Here is a 16,254-nt window from a genome sequence, read left to right as displayed (position 1 = left end):
TAGACTTTTTCGGCACCTTCTGTTTCTTGTACGTTTTCAGGGAGTTCCGAACTTTGATCCGTTGAATCATCCCGATGCTGGTGTTGAACTGCTTGGCCAAATCCCGTGTCGACACCGTTGGGTTTTTCCTGATGTACTCAACCACTTTTAAGTCCCGGCCGGGCTGGCTGGGACCCGTTTTCCTGCCGGATCGGTGCAAATCCTTCATGGAAAGGGTCTTACCGAACTTCTCGATAATATTTTTGACATTGGTGTGGTGCACTTTCGCCCGTTTTGCAATTTCGTTGTACGTGACACCACTTTCTGAGCACCAAGTGGTCAGAATTTTCTTTCGCGTTTCCGGATCAATTCGAATCATCATTGAAACGATAAACCGTACCGAAACCAATCGATTGCGCAAAACACGCTGCAAAAAAATTAAGAAATTTCAGAGTAATAACTGTTTGAATGTTGCTAACTACTTATCGATACACTCCTTATAATAGAATTATAACTGAAACAAACGTATCCCCAGCAAGCCGTTTTAGTTTTATTCGAACAGTTTTTCTGTCAAATTTAAAACTGGCATACGCTGCCGTTCTAGTTTTGTATTCAGGAGTGTTCCAGTTCTAGATGCATAATTTATGTCAGTTTTAAAATTTAAATCTGGAAATTATAACAAGAAAAACTAGCAGCCCCAGCAGCGTTATACTAGTGCTTCAAAAAAAAAACGGGTGGGTAATGTCAGAGACATAACTGGATGTCGTGAATACGAAAACAACTGACATGTTCCTAAACACTTACGAATATCAATTAGTTGATCAATTGTATGAATTATGCAAGCATTCCCCTTTTCCACAATTTTCGCAAAAACAAAGAAGGCTTCACTTGATCAACATCACTGTGAATTTCACACAGCGAAAAGTGCAAAAATCAAATCAAATAGTTCTAGATTTGCACTAAACTGAGGATATTTACCTGCGATTTGCGAGCAAGAAATCCTAATAGTTCTTTAGAAAACTTTTAGAGCCATTAGAACGGCTGATTTTGTGTGATGCTCTCCACCGTTGTCCTCTTTTCGTTGTTTTTTCACCAATGCTAATGACTGGCATCTGTGACGTAATCGCTCTTGTCGAAAGCGAAACTAGTTTTGCAAACGATACAAAATACATCTGCTCGGAGTGGCGATAGAATCCAAACTGATTCGATTTTTGTTGAGAGGGTTGTTTCTACCTGATTTCGTTTGTAGCTTTTTCAATAATGGGCGGTCCTAACGGCTATAAAAATAGCCGCATACAGAATTTTAATGTCGATTATTTCATTTCGGATTTGCATAATTTATTGAAAGAAACTATCAATATGCTGTAGGGATTCGTTTCTAGCATTCAGAAGGACCAAATTGAGGAACTCACTACGATATTCAACACTTTTCGGAACATTTTTCTTGAACGATTTGTTGTACAGCAGCAGATATTTTGTTCTCTTCCTCAGAACGCGTTCTGATTGGCTGGTGTTGACGTGGGCCAAATGAGACAGGTTTTTCAATAGTGTACTATTGAAATACTTCAATGCTTTTCTATACACGTTTAAGTTGAAAAATTTCGATTCTATTGGTAGTTAGATTTATATAAATCCTTTCACAGATCACTGAGCTATGCTTTAAAAATACGAGCAAGACAAACGCTCCTTATGGATTATCCCCTTTGATACTCCTTTATACCAAACATTACAGAAAAGTTTAATTTTTAATTATTTCAGATTATGTCACACAACTGAAAATTTTATCATAAAATTGTGATCATATATCCGATGGTGTGTAGCAAAAATTATGTTGATTCGTTAGATACTACAAAAGATATTCACGATCAAAAACTTATCACTCTCTCAGAGGGTAAATTTTGAAAAGGCACCCTATAGTAAAGTAAGTCGTATTCACGACAAAAAAAATACAAAAAATAGAACGTCAATGTATACCAGTTTTAAATTTGACAGTAGAAATGTTCGAATATATCAAACTAGAACGGCTGGTTGGGGATACGTTTGTTTCAATTTTAGTTGTGTTATAAATCGCCCATATAAAGCTTACAGCTGCTGAATTTCCTCTGTTATTGAAAATAATCGTATTAATTCACCTCAGATGTTCATTGCCATTATCAGAGCCGCTTGCAAATTTTGAGAATGATATCCATATCCAGTCAACGACAAGCGAAATAATAATTTCAAAGTTTTGTTTTCTTACGTTATCTTCTGTTTTCAGAAAAAATCGTATACTGTACAGTATCGATATTCAACCGAAGCTTCGAGAATCGAAAATGCAATAAAACTTTAAGCAATGATTTTTACCTGTTGGCCTTTGTATCTACAGTAGTATTGATTTTCAAAGTGGTTCTGGAATGTTACTTCAATTTATCAATTTTAGACACTCTTTATAGAAACACTTAACAGATTTTGATTATATTGAAGAAATAATGAGAATTGAAATTCGACTGATTCTCCCTGCAGACGTTATGTTGGTCATAGGGGAACGAAAGAGGTTAGAATTGATCGAATTGATACTCTTTTTTGTTGCTGTGAGAGACGAAAATGATTCCAAAATAAACGTCTCTCTTCGTTTATTTTGGATGCGATCATTCACGCATGAGACAGCAAAAAAAAACGAGTATGAGGCAGTTTGATTGGATTCTGTTTCATTGGAAATACGTGACAATTTTAAGCTCTGCTCATCATGGCTATTGTTCAATTCTTCTATCCCCAGTTTAATTTGGCTCTGACGGAAAGGATTTTGTGTGATCAGTTTTTTTTTGCTGCAATACATTTAGCATACCAAAGACCTGCAAATACCTACGATTCAAAAGTGGTCTTTCAGTGTGAAAGACAGAAAATGCACAGGTCAACCCAAAAAAGTTAGGATGCCGAATCGCAAGGGTTGAACGAAACGTTAGTCGCCAAGCCATTTCTGATCGTCTACATGTCATGAGAAACATTCAGAAGTTGAGAAAATCGGTTCCTCACGAGCTGAATAATACACAGTATGAAAAGGAGGGATTTTCTGTTCCAGTGACGGCAAATGAGAAAAGTATTTATTTCACGAAACCTAATCGCTTCCAATAGAAAATGAACCTGTCAACTTAAAGGAATCAAAGAGATATCGTGCACTGAGAAGCGGTGATAAAGTCATTTTTGAACTCAGATGGGAATTTTTGCAACTCGTCTTACTCCCCAGATTTGGTGCCAGGACAATATAGGGCTTATTTAGTTTCTGAATAATCTTTCTAGAACACACACAGATTTCATTTAGTTTCAGTTAACACTTACTAATTATACAAGCAAATAAAAACGGAGTAAAAAAAGATATCCGGAGACTTCATCGCATACAATTAACTTCTACAGTAGTAATGAATGCATATGATTTTGTAATCTTCTTAAAGCTTCTATACGGATAGAGTATGTATAGCAAAGCAAAACTAGATGAAGAGCACTACTGCAATTGTCACCGTTCACGACATGGAAGTAGAAACCCAGTTGCTCTATTCTTGTCTATTTTATACAGCTGAATGACTTACGACCTATTAGCTGACCCAGTTCGGAGAAAGATAATAGGTTCTATAAACATGCCAATGGATCACAGCCCCTATTGTCTTTTATCTTTTTCCTGTGGTTGGAAAAGTGTTGTGTTCAACACTCTATGTCACGGACTTAACCCCTCACAAAAGGTGGATTATTTCTCGGTCCCGATAAATGCACAATCAACACTTCCTGAGAATTACGTCGAAGTTAAAGCCGGGAAAAGAAGAATTATAATTAGAATTATAAACAACAGAAAATGATCTTAATTGTCTGACAACAGCAATAATCATTCCTATGTTGGAGATAAGAAACGCAACAAACCCATACCATAACAGCACATGTAGGCAGTGTTAAACCTGCGAGTTATCGTTGTTTTGTACGATACTGTGATATTGGTGTAACAACAAAGTGAAAGGCGCCATTCCATGTCCTTATTTCTATCTCGCGCCGGATTATTTGCACGTTACGTGAATACCATTTCTGAAGGTTTTTTCACAAAAACAATATTTCTCCAGCGTGTATTTACATCGTCACCGCTTGCCGAAATGAGTCTTGAGCAGTCGAAAAAGATCGCGGCCTTCAAAGCTGTTGACGAATATGTGAAGGATAACACAGTTGTCGGTGTTGGTAGTGGATCAACGGTGATATATGCGGTTCAGCGTTTGGCCGAACTGGTCAAAACGAAGAGATTAAATTTGGTCTGCATTCCTACCAGCTTTCAAGCGCGGCAATTAATCATCTCGAATGAATTGGTGTTGGGTGATTTGGAACAAAATCCGAAAATCGACTGTGCAATTGACGGCGCAGATGAAGTCGATGCGAATTTGGTTTTGATCAAGGGAGGAGGTGGTTGTCTACTACAGGTAACATGATGGAAGAGTATCAACAGCGTTTTGATGTTTAATGCTTGAATATTTAATTCAGGAAAAAATAGTCGCATCCTGTGCCAATCAACTAATCATTATAGCTGATTACACTAAGAACTCGGCAAAATTGGGTGAACAATACAAAAAAGGAATTCCAATCGAAGTAGTTCCGATGGCTTATGTTCCTATCGCGGATAACATTTCAAGCAAGTACGGAGGCAAATTAGAGCTTCGCATGGCTGTCGCAAAAGCTGGTCCGGTTGTTACAGACAATGGAAATTTTATTCTTGATTGGCATTTTCCTGTTGAAAAAGATTTCGATTGGAATATCGTAAACCGGGATATCATAATGATTCCTGGTGTAGTTGAGACTGGACTTTTTGTTAAGATGGCTACAAAAGCGTACTTTGGTCTAGCAGATGGATCTGTCATCGAAAGAAGTGGCTGAACATATATAGTCATTATTTATCATTACCTGATGTTTGTTCCTTATTCCGATAAGTCCATTTCAATTTCATCACGTTCGTTTAATAAATAAATAACAAAAACTAAAGCTTGAACAACCCTTGTCTATATGAGGATGACTAACTACATGGCTAGCTTGGTGTACAAGGATATTAGAAAGACTTTTTGTTTCGCTCCGGTAAGAGTGATTCTTTAGCATAATTGAAAAGTGACAGAAGTCCCAACTTCTTTTTACTGGAAAAATAATTTGTTACAATATCATTGTCACCTGAGAATGAGAAATGTGTTAGGCTGTTTCATTTTAAGCTTAGCAAAAACATACTTAGCAATGGCGTTTTCTCGCTACTCGTTGGTAAGACATTGTCGTTAGCAGATAATGACACAAAAAGTGCAAATGGCACTAGCCATAAACAAAGTGTGAAATATGCCATCACCTATAAATTGAAAGCATTAATGAATCATGCAAAAAATATATTTATTTTACTTTTTAAATACCTCTACGAAAGGATGATGATGTTGTTGGAAGTAGATGAACGCCAGATAGTGATTGAACAGCAATAGTATTAGAGCGCCTAGAAAGCTTAGTGACAAAAACTTGACATAAGGGAAGTTTTTCAGGATAGCCACATGTAACGCTTGTGCTCCCATGCCACAAAGCAACATTGTCCAGGAGAACTGTTCAGTAAAAATGAATATCACATAGAGCAAAACTGATGCAATTACCATCCAAGTAATAGTCTTTTTAGCGGTGACCGTATACTCTTCGACTAATTCTGCTAGATAATAGAGCCCGGCAGCTAAAAAAATACATTCTAAATAAATAAAGCAGAACATTCAATATAAGCTAAGATGATAACTAACCGATGGACACCGTCACGAAGCAGATCTGCACTAGCAGAGATGCATAACTGAGAACACTTAGGAATGTCATCCTAATTCTGTAGTATTTTGGATGATGTCCTTTTGGTTCAGCTTGCTACTATTACTTGTGCTATTTTTCTGTTCTGACTACTACAGTAACTGTGGAACCATTTTCAAGCAGAAAATCGTTCAATTTGTTATCATATTACTATCCGAAGGCAAAATGCAAAACAGAACACTATAGAACTGTGTGAAAAGAAAAAACGTAAAATTTGTAAAGTTGTTCTGAAAATGTCATAATAAATCCCTTCAGGATCGCATTGTGTATGTTTGACAAGGGTGGAACAAGGTTGTATGGGGAACAATGAAAGAAATTATATCCTCGCCAGAGATGCCAGGTCTGCAGATTTGTCAGTAAATCTGCAGATTTGGGGTATAGTGCTACAGACATTTTTTGTTGTGCAGACTTTTGAAATTCTCGCAGACTTTTACATACTTTTGAAATTCTCGCAGACTTTCGTCTATATTTACAGACTTTTAAAATTTCCGCGACCTTTTTTTTTTTTGCTCGCCAAGTCAGTTTTGTGTGTCATACTTTATAGAGAAATTGCTGCCAGCAAGACATACTTGCTGACTGCAGATTTTTTTTCAGATTTACAGACCCTGGCTGCAGACATTTGAAATTTTTACCTGACATCTCTGATCCTCGCTCCAACAAACTTTTCTTGTTCCTTCTAGGTTCCATAGAAACTATGCCAAATTTAAGCTCTTTTGGTGAAATTTTCGCGCAAGAGGTTAAAATTTTTTAATGGGATTTAGTATGCGGAAACAAAAAAAAATGGGTGAAATCCAGCCCAGTGTCAAGTATAGGGTGCTCCAGTAAGTGGTGAGCAAAACAGCGTCTCGCTACTTCCAAACGCTTTGCAAGAAATACTTTCGCAGCTCTTTGCAAGCGTGATCGGTTCCAGAACTCTGTGAAAATCAGTGTCATTTTTAAAATGTGTGCCGCATATTGAGAATCGGTGAAACACAGATGAATCTGAATATGGCCTCTCTCATGCTAGAACGGTTCATCTAAGTTATTTCACGCGTTTTTTTTATAACGGCCAATAAGCCATCCATCAACATTCACTTTGAAGAGTAATTTCGAATGACTCGGCACTCGCTGAGAGTAAGTCATAATAGTAGACGGCAGAGAAAAGTTTCCTCTTTCGTCTGGTGTTAAATTTAATATTCTATTTTTCATAGCTCGCCTGCAATTTCTTTCGAAAGTGGAAGTTGAAAGGTGGCTTATTGGCCGTTATGAAAAAACGCGTGATTTGATGTCTGAAGTGTCTTAACGATAGTTAAGGTACCAGAGGTATTTTGGCCACTTCATATATTTTGTCTCACCTAACAAACTTAATGGATTTAACCGATGTTAAGTAACCCATGTTGCGTCAATTTGGAGCTAAAGTCAACCTTAAATTACCTATTGCGGAAGGGGTTTTCAATAATATTACATCATTTGTTGAATATTTTTACAAAAAAAAATAATTTATTTAAAGAAGTCAGTCAGTTGATACCTACGGATGACGAAAAATTAAGAGATTGAATTTTCACTATCATTTTTCAAAAGATATTACATCTAAAAACGACACGTTTTGTTGTTCTAATGAAGTAGGCTAATAATTACGAGCTATTTGAAGTAAGGATTATGAAAATAAAAGCAAAACAATCATGTTTTTGAATTAAAAATTACGCAATGTCCAAAATACCTTCTATATTTTAAGTAAAATTGCGTTTTCGCCAGAAGACTTTTTATATTTTTTAATTTGTCTGAAGTCTTGATCCAGCTATCGATAAAGTGATTTCTAGAAGAGGAGAAAAAAGTCATGCAAAAAGCAGTATAACAGAGTCCTGCAAAAAGCAGTATAACAGTTATGGTGACTTGTGCGACTGATGAAAAGATGTATGAGTGTTTTGCCATACCATTTTTTCAATTTTTATCGTCACCAGATATACGACACAATAGGAAAAAGACATTTTAAACATCGGAGTCCAGTTGTTATTACGTCACGTCGTACACTACAATGTCATATAGCGATACTTTTTTGCTTTTAAGTAGACAGATTGATTGCTTTTAGCAAACAGCTGTTACTCTGCCATCGGAGGGATGACTCGTGATAAACCTCGATCTCTGGTCACAGCCACGGAGATCTAATGAGGGTGGGTTCTACAATAACCTCTTTTACGGCGACTAGCTAGGCTATGGGTAGCGCTCTCGCTCTCAGAGTCGGCTTTCACAAGGATCAGCTGATCAAAATGTTCAAAAACACAGATTTTCTTTAATAGACAGATTTATTTTACCTCGTGTGTACATATCTGATTCGTGTATGGTGTAAGGTTGGCCGGCCGGCAGGTGACACTGATGCTGCTTACTCCGATCTGGAAGCAAATGTCGTGCTTTTTGATGAATGTGCTCACGCTGATAGTGATGATGTCCGGGGGATCGTGTTGCTGTTCAAGGAGAGGTTATCTCCGCCTTACAGGTTGAGTGTTCTCAGTCTAGGGGGTTTCCGTTCCAATTCTCAGCCGGTGGGGCGATGATCCGAACGACTGGCGGGAGGCCTACTCTCGTAGAGATTTGACCGCCCCAAGTATCATGGATTGGCGGTTAGTTTGACATGGTGAACTGGAACCACGACCAATCTAGGTCCTCCGACCAACACGTGGTTGTTCTCGGGTCGTCTCGGTATCCTACAGGCTTAATATTCGCTTGGTTTGCTCCTTAACAGACGAGTTATCGAGCTATCAAATATGACGGGTCCTGATTCGACGCTTTTGAACCGTAATCCAATTTTTATGGCAATTCGGTTTGCTCACTTTGCCTATTTCGAGGCTCTACTTTTACTTTTATACTTAGACGTGTTTCTCAGTAGAAATCTTAAAACGGAAAGACCTTTCGACTTCTATCGACCCAGTAGCTCTACCTCTATTCCTTTTTTCTTCTCCTTTCCTTCCTTGTACTATCTATCGCGACAACAATATTCTCTTTTGGTAGCAGCGTCAGTAGAGGATATAGTGTATAGTGTATAGTGTGTGATGTTGATATATTACGTACTAGAATTTTAACATTTATTGGTGTGTCTATACAGTGACATTTATATTTTATTTTATCCTAGCTTAAACTATATATATATTTTTTTACAATTTTTAATATCAATATACATTTAACCAATAACAATAATTAAGTTAATTTATCCATATGAGCTCTGTGCCTCGACGGTAACACTACCTTCCACTCCCCCCCCAAAATTGATTGATAACAAAGTTATCGATTAATTTCAAAACTTAAACCATTACGAAAAACCAGCCCAGGTTTGAGTTGCATCTTTCATGCTCTCGAAATCTGCAAAATGAATCGAACAATTCTAAGTCAGTATACCAAATAGATGCTTTCATGGCATAAATGAAAGTCTATTCTCTGACTCTACTATCACGGATTGTTTAGCAAATCTTTTCATCTCACCAATCATCCAAACAGAGAAATCGTTTGTGGGAGAGAAAAGATTCTCATCCATCAGATAATGCGACTAGTTCACGAATGATCATTCTAGGGAATTAAACGAACTCATCAATCATTTCTCTTGAAATTTATAGCAGTCGACAAAATTTGAGTACACGGTCACAGATCAGACCGGTCTAAAAATCTCTGCTAAACGCGATGCGGAATTTTCATTGTTTGTTGTCATTTTACCGATCTGTCCTATCTCTCCTTCGCAATTTGCTCACTCAAAAATGACATTGCTCACTACTACTGTTTCTTTAATTGGCTAAGGTAAATAATTGAAAAGGCTTTTAATTCGCTAATCATCCGATCGCAACTGTATCCCTCTCTTTCTGACAAAATTTGCTATCTAGACCTAGAACAAAGAACAATTAATATCATCGGATCGACGCCGTGCTACACAAGTGTTTCGTAACGTAAAATAACTATCGTAAGTTTACGGTGCATTTATTATAAACAATATCAACAAAATAGTGACGAAAAATATATCAATAATTATGTTTTTTTGGAGATGCCGTGTTTCAGATCGGCTGACGAAAATATGCCCAGGTTTTTACCCTGCTCGTCCACCAACTCATAAGAGCTAGTGCCGCGACGCGATATAACCTTACAAGGAACGTAAAGCGGCCCCAATTTAGCGTTATAGGACTCACTCGCTGAAGATTGGACGAAATTGCGCTTGAAAACCTGCTCACCCACCTGATAAACTGGTGCCGGCCTACTAAACCGCAGATTATATGCTTTGGAGCCCTTCGCGTGTGCTTTTTGCAAGTTTTTCTTAACGATATCATAAATAGATTTATCTACTCTGCATTGTTGTACATCTCTATCTATTTTAGAAACATCAGAAGTGTCAACTTCTCGCCTATGGTCTCCCCCGCTACATACCTGTTCATGGCCGAACAATATTTTATACGGAGTGAGCCCTGTAGACGAATGCGACGTGTTATTCATAACGAGTTCTACCTCGGAAATTTTTGTATCCCAAAGTCTTTGGTCGGTTCGTACATACGTTCGTATACAGGCATTTATACTTCGGTTTAAGCGTTCGACCGGATTGGCCTGGCTGTGATGCCTCGAATTGGCCCAGTGCCGTACCTGGTAACGCTCAAGGAATTTTTTAAAATCTTTACTAAGAAAAGTTGATGCGTTATCGCTAATGATGATTTCTGGAACCGAAAAACGACGGAACCACTGTTCTTCAAGAATTCTGACAACGAGTGGAGTAGCGATCTTTTTCACCGGGATCAAAAGAGTCCATTTCGAAAACAGATCTAATAGCACAAGCAAATGCATATTTCCTGCTTTGGACCTAGGTAATGATTGAATAAAATCGATCGCTAATATTTGGAACGGTTTGTTGGCCAGACGAGGGTTTCCCATTGGAGGGTGCTGAGACGTATTCGACGGTTTGCATTCTTTACAGATTCGGCATTGTTCAACGTGTTTACGAGCCGAGATTCTCATCTTCGGCCAATAATACCTCGTTCGGATTTTGTCTATCAGCTTTTCGTAACCGATATGGAAGGCTTCGTCGTGCTCTCTTCGGAGAATATCGGCTCGCGCTTTCTCCGGAACACATAGCTTCCATTCGAAGCGATAATCCAACACTTCTGTTTTCGTTGGTATAAATCTGTACAACTTGCCCTCTTCCACTTTATAATCCATATGCTCATCTGGAGACGCAAGTACTTTATTATATTTTTCATAGTACCAACCGTCCGTTTCCGTTTTCAGTTCATCTGTGTCAACCGAGCGCGATAATGCGTCGGGGATAACATTGTCCTTTCCACGCCTATGTCGGATTTCGAAGTCATACCCCTGCAATTCAATGCTCCATCGGCTAAGCCTAGATGAAGTGCGCCACTTACCTTTCATAATATGAGTAAGAGCGGACGCATCGGTAATCACAATAAAGCGAGTTCCTTCAATGAAAGGACGAAATTTTTCAATGGCTGCCAACACAGCTAGTCCCTCTTTTTCCGAAGCTGCATAGGCCTGCTGAGCCGGAGAGAGTTTTTGTGAGAAATATGCTACTATTTTCTCTCTCTTTTCATGCTGCTGTGTCAGAATAGCTGCTATAGCACTATCACTCGCATCGGTCTGAACTTGAAAGGGTAAGCTAAAGTTTGGGTTTGCTAGTACGGGTGCTGCTATCAGACTATCTTTCAGTTTGATAAAGGCTTCTTCGGCTGCCGGATTCCATGATAGTTTCTTTGGTTTTTTTCGAAGTAAATCGGTTAGTGGAGCGGACAGTTTACTGAAACTGGGGATAAAGCGTCTATAATAGTTCGCCATCCCCAAGAAGCGGCGAAGTGATCTCAGTGACGCGGGGCGCTCATAGTTCACTATGGCCTCCACTCTTTCGGGGTTAGGGCGCAATCCCTCCGGAGAGAGGATATACCCGAGGTAGGGGAGTTCGCTCACGCAAAACTTCGATTTATCAAGGTTAATCGATAAATTTGCCCACTTCAGTCGAGTTGCCACTTCTGATAAGGCTCGGAGATGTGCTTCGAATGTTTCGCTCACGACAACGATATCGTCGAGGTACACGAACACATTCGGTTCCAGCTCACCGTATCCCAAAACTTGGTCCATCAGTCGTGATAAGGTTGCCGGACTGTTTACCAGACCAAACGGGAGTCGGGTGAACTGAAACAACCCTCTGCCCAGCACCGAAAACGCCGTATATCTCCGCGAGCTAGGATCGAGTGGTATTTGTAAAAATGCCTTTGTTAAATCAATTGTTGACAAATATCGGCTCGCTCCCAGTCGACTTAATATACGGTCCTGGTGTGGTAGAGGGTAAGCGTCTCTCCGAGATCGTTCGTTTAACCGTCGTGCATCTAAGCACAATCGAACTTCACCCGTCGGTTTCATCACCGGTACTGTGCTGAGGGACCAATCGCTTCTGCTCGGTTCAATTACCTTTTGACTGAGCATTTTGTCCAATTCGCAATTGATTTTTTTCTGCATCTCCGGTGATGTTGGGTACGGATTGATTCTCACCGGAGGAAAATTGTTGAACTCTTCCTGCAGCTCAATTTTGTGCGAAATAAGAGGGGTAACATCAAGTACTTCTCCCTCTAAAGCTACTTTGAACTGAGTTTTCACTTTCTCAAGTTTTTTTCTGGTGAGCTTAAAATTTTCTTCTTCTTCTATTCCTGCCTTTATTTCCTCAACTCTACACTCCTCTTCCTTGCTTAAAATATCGCTATTCGTTTCTCGGTTTTTTTCAACGGTTGGTTGAATTTGAAACGCTCTCCAAAAATCCCCGTACCCTAAAATCAATCTTCGTTTCAAATTAGGTGCAACAAGAGCAGGGATGATTTTATTTTCATTATTGAAGGTAACTGGTAAGTGAACATACCCTTCAACAACTATTGATGCACCTGAAGCCGTTTTAACCAACACATCGGTAGGAAAAATTTTCAATTTCAATGATTTAATCAGTTTTCTGCAGCCTACTCCAAGTACTGTTCTTTGAGCCCCGCTATCTAAAAGACCAATAATTTCTTTGCCCATTATATAAACTTTAGCAAATGGTCGGTTATCTGAGCCTAGTTTTAAAAAAATCTCCTCTATATCCATGTCGGAATAGTATTCCTCTTCATGGACTGGTTCAAAACCATTTGCTATCAAATCGTTCGGTATATTTTCCGAATTAGAAGGTTTTGTTAATGGAGATTCAACCTGCCTTCTCAGGTTGAATTCTTCTCGTTTTTTTGGCAAAACGGACAGCAATGTGTCAGAACTTCGGCGAAACCACAAACTCGACAAAACTTTTTCCTGTGTTCGGGACATTCTACATAATGATGCCCACTTTTCTTGCAGTTATAGCAAGTGCCAATTGGTGGTCGCTGATAGTTGTCAACCAGGGCTTGCAACGTGCCTTTCGCTGAACCTTCCATTGGATCTAATGCCTCTTCATGTTTTCCCTTTCTCCCCTCCTTTGATTCTTGAGAATGATGTCGCTCATTTTTCTCATTTTTAGATTTGTTCTTTATATTGTTATTATCTTGCTTTGGTTTTAATGTGTTGCCCGACGAAATCTCGCTGACCTGATTTATTCTAGGACGGATCGGAGTCTCGGAAGCTTTGTGAAACATACTCCAGTTGTTTTCGTCAATAATTCTCCCATATTTTTTTAATTTTGAAAGATTTTTTATTCCTGCGCCTGTCATAGCATTTTTATAATCAAATCGCATATTCCGCCAAATTATTTCGAATCGCCGACGTTCCGAAATAGGTCTTGTCATTGACTGAAAAAGTTTTTGCATTTCATGGAAATAATCCACAAATTTTTCCCCACGAGTTTGCCGCCGCGCGGTGGCTTGTATCTCAATTTGAAAATCTAAATCGGGTGGTAAAAATTCCCGTTTTAGTTCGCGTTTTAGCTCGGGCCAGGACCTAAATTCCCGATTTTCAAACCCATCTATGAACCAATCTTTAGCGCGACCCGCAAACAAATGTATTGCGCTGCGAAACAATTCGCGATCTGAAATTTCTTCAGCATTGCATCTCATTTTTATTTCCTTTAAAAATTCTGCTAGACGCCGACCTTGATATCTCCCATCATACTTAATTTTCCATTCTGATACTGGAATTCGTTTCAATTTTTCCTTCCTCCTATATTTTCTGCACTGTTTATTTATTCTTTTACCCTTCCTCGCGTCTTCCGAGTTTTCGGTGCTATCACTGTGATTGCCCGAGCTTTCAGAGCGCCAGGAGCTATCTAACGATGTCGTTGAAGAGCTCACATTACGTCGTATCTTTCCTTTGTTTCTCCCAATCAACCTTGCTTTTTGATCTCTCTTTCTTTTTCTCTTATCTCTTTGGTTATCTTTTTTATAATTTCTTGATTCACTCGTGCTTGTACCAGATGCTTGCCCTAAACTGTGTTCACTTTGACTCTCCGATGAGAATTTCTGTCTAAGGCCCCCTTTAATCTTAGATGAGTTCTGAGAACTTGTCTCGGCTTTGCTTTTTTTATTCAAATTACTCAATAGTATTTCCAACCGTTTTTTCCTTTTTATATTCTCTTCGGCTTCTGCTATTCTTTTTTCTTCTAACGCTATCTCTCTTTTCCTCATTTCTTGTTGTTGTTCTGTCGTTTGAACAACGAAGTCTTTAAATAATTTGATCAAATCAGTAGCACCTTCTCTCTTTCCATTTTCAAACTCACTCAAAACATTCATTACTTCTTGCGATCTCTCTATCGAGGATTGCATTTCCAATTTCTTCATTTCTAAAGTACTTTTTTCTACCCCTCCTGATGCTTCCGCTAATAACAATCGTTCATCTTTCTCTTTTCCTGATAATGTTTCATTCAGTATTTCTATTTCAGTTCGAACTTCATCTAATGCCATAGAAATATCAGCCTCCAAAGGTTTTGGTGCTGACATTTCTGTTTCTGCCCCATTCAGAGCAGGAAAATGTTTCTGAAAAATACCGTTTGCATGTTTCCCTAAGCTTTCAATCTCTTTCACATACTTATGAGCTCCCGACGATTTTGTCAACAAGAAAATTCGCACGCGGTAATGAATTAAACGTGTTTTTAGCTTTAAACGTTGACGGATGTCAGCCTTGGGGTTGTCAAGCAAACCACCAATAACCGTCAATGCTGGACTAATGATGGCTATCTCTTCTTTCACCCCTCTCCGACTAGGTGAAACTCCAAATCTTTCCGTCTCCCCCTCAATCTTCATCTCATCTTTTAACTTTCGTCTTTTTATGCTTTCATGTTCGTCCATGACGAACGGTACGTTCCGAATCGCAAGTTCGTGCTCCACCTCTTGAATGGAGAGGTGCGACACATCTAAGTTTCTGTAAAGCGTTTGCAAAATCATTGTGCTTTTATTGTACTGTGCTGTATACGAAACGTAAGTATGAATGAACTATAGGGTGACTCCGGTTGCTTAAGGGAAAATTGTGATTTTTAAGTAAACTCGTCTCTGATTAACAATTTACTGTTCAGATGTGTATGTCGAATCAAGACCCGCCAAACAAAAATTATGTTATTTTTAATCCGAAAAACTCTTGCTATTTGGTATGATCACTTGAAAACTTGCCCCCTTTTGCGAGCGTACGCGCACTAGTAGACTGATTTCTAGTAAATTGTACTTTACTATATTTTAACCAAAGTCAATCTCGTGTTACCAGCTCCGCACTTCACTCCTACTATTTGAGCTTTTTGAAAGGTTCCCTAACTCCTATTTCACTCCATTTTTTCTCAATTGTATGTATTGTTGAACTCTTGATCAGCAAAACTTTTAGTTGGGCGCCATTTTGTTACTCTGCCATCGGAGGGATGACTCGTGATAAACCTCGATCTCTGGTCACAGCCACGGAGATCTAATGAGGGTGGGTTCTACAATAACCTCTTTTACGGCGACTAGCTAGGCTATGGGTAGCGCTCTCGCTCTCAGAGTCGGCTTTCACAAGGATCAGCTGATCAAAATGTTCAAAAACACAGATTTTCTTTAATAGACAGATTTATTTTACCTCGTGTGTACATATCTGATTCGTGTATGGTGTAAGGTTGGCCGGCCGGCAGGTGACACTGATGCTGCTTACTCCGATCTGGAAGCAAATGTCGTGCTTTTTGATGAATGTGCTCACGCTGATAGTGATGATGTCCGGGGGATCGTGTTGCTGTTCAAGGAGAGGTTATCTCCGCCTTACAGGTTGAGTGTTCTCAGTCTAGGGGGTTTCCGTTCCAATTCTCAGCAGGTGGGGCGATGATCCGAACGACTGGCGGGAGGCCTACTCTCGTAGAGATTTGACCGCCCCAAGTATCATGGATTGGCGGTTAGTTTGACATGGTGAACTGGAACCACGACCAATCTAGGTCCTCCGACCAACACGTGGTTGTTCTCGGGTCGTCTCGGTATCCTACAGGCTTAATATTCGCTTGGTTTGCTCCTTAACAGACGAGTTATCGAGCTATCAAATATGACGGGTCCT

The 16,254-nt window shown here is 39.2% G+C and overlaps 2 protein-coding genes across 2 annotated transcripts; one reads left to right on the top strand and one right to left on the bottom strand.

Annotated features, from left to right (window-relative positions):
- The first annotated feature begins 3,853 nt into the window (after window positions 1-3,853).
- LOC131437603 (ribose-5-phosphate isomerase) lies at window positions 3,854-4,886 on the top strand. The gene is made up of 2 exons (XM_058607058.1): window positions 3,854-4,409; window positions 4,471-4,886. The coding sequence occupies exons 1-2, from the start codon at window positions 3,972-3,974 to the stop codon at window positions 4,858-4,860; spliced, it is 828 nt and encodes a 275-aa protein (XP_058463041.1). The 5' UTR covers window positions 3,854-3,971; the 3' UTR covers window positions 4,861-4,886.
- LOC131437604 (protein TEX261) lies at window positions 4,864-6,027 on the bottom strand. Its single transcript, XM_058607060.1, has 4 exons — window positions 5,739-6,027; window positions 5,373-5,674; window positions 5,200-5,311; window positions 4,864-5,145 (listed from the first exon to the last, which is right to left on the bottom strand). The coding sequence occupies exons 1-4, from the start codon at window positions 5,806-5,808 to the stop codon at window positions 5,030-5,032; spliced, it is 600 nt and encodes a 199-aa protein (XP_058463043.1). The 5' UTR covers window positions 5,809-6,027; the 3' UTR covers window positions 4,864-5,029.
- Between the last annotated feature and the right edge of the window lie 10,227 nt (window positions 6,028-16,254).

Source organism: Malaya genurostris, chromosome 3 (genome assembly GCF_030247185.1).
Source record: "Malaya genurostris strain Urasoe2022 chromosome 3, Malgen_1.1, whole genome shotgun sequence".
Lineage (NCBI taxonomy): Eukaryota > Metazoa > Arthropoda > Insecta > Diptera > Culicidae > Malaya > Malaya genurostris.
The sequence above is the reverse complement of the archived record's forward strand: the minus strand, read 5'-3'. Positions and strand labels throughout refer to the sequence as shown.

Excerpts from the sequence above, each read along its gene's own strand:
- LOC131437603 (XM_058607058.1), top strand. The coding sequence starts at position 3,972 with ATGTCCTTATTTCTATCTCGCGCCGGATTATTTGCACGTTACGTGAAT. Across the intron at positions 4,410-4,470 it reads GAGGTGGTTGTCTACTACAG|GAAAAAATAGTCGCATCCTG; the intron begins GTAACATGATGG and ends TATTTAATTCAG.
- LOC131437604 (XM_058607060.1), bottom strand. The coding sequence starts at position 5,808 with ATGACATTCCTAAGTGTTCTCAGTTATGCATCTCTGCTAGTGCAGATC. Across the intron at positions 5,312-5,372 it reads ATCATCATCCTTTCGTAGAG|GTGATGGCATATTTCACACT; the intron begins GTATTTAAAAAG and ends TTCAATTTATAG. Across the intron at positions 5,146-5,199 it reads CGAGAAAACGCCATTGCTAA|GTGACAATGATATTGTAACA; the intron begins GTATGTTTTTGC and ends TCTCATTCTCAG.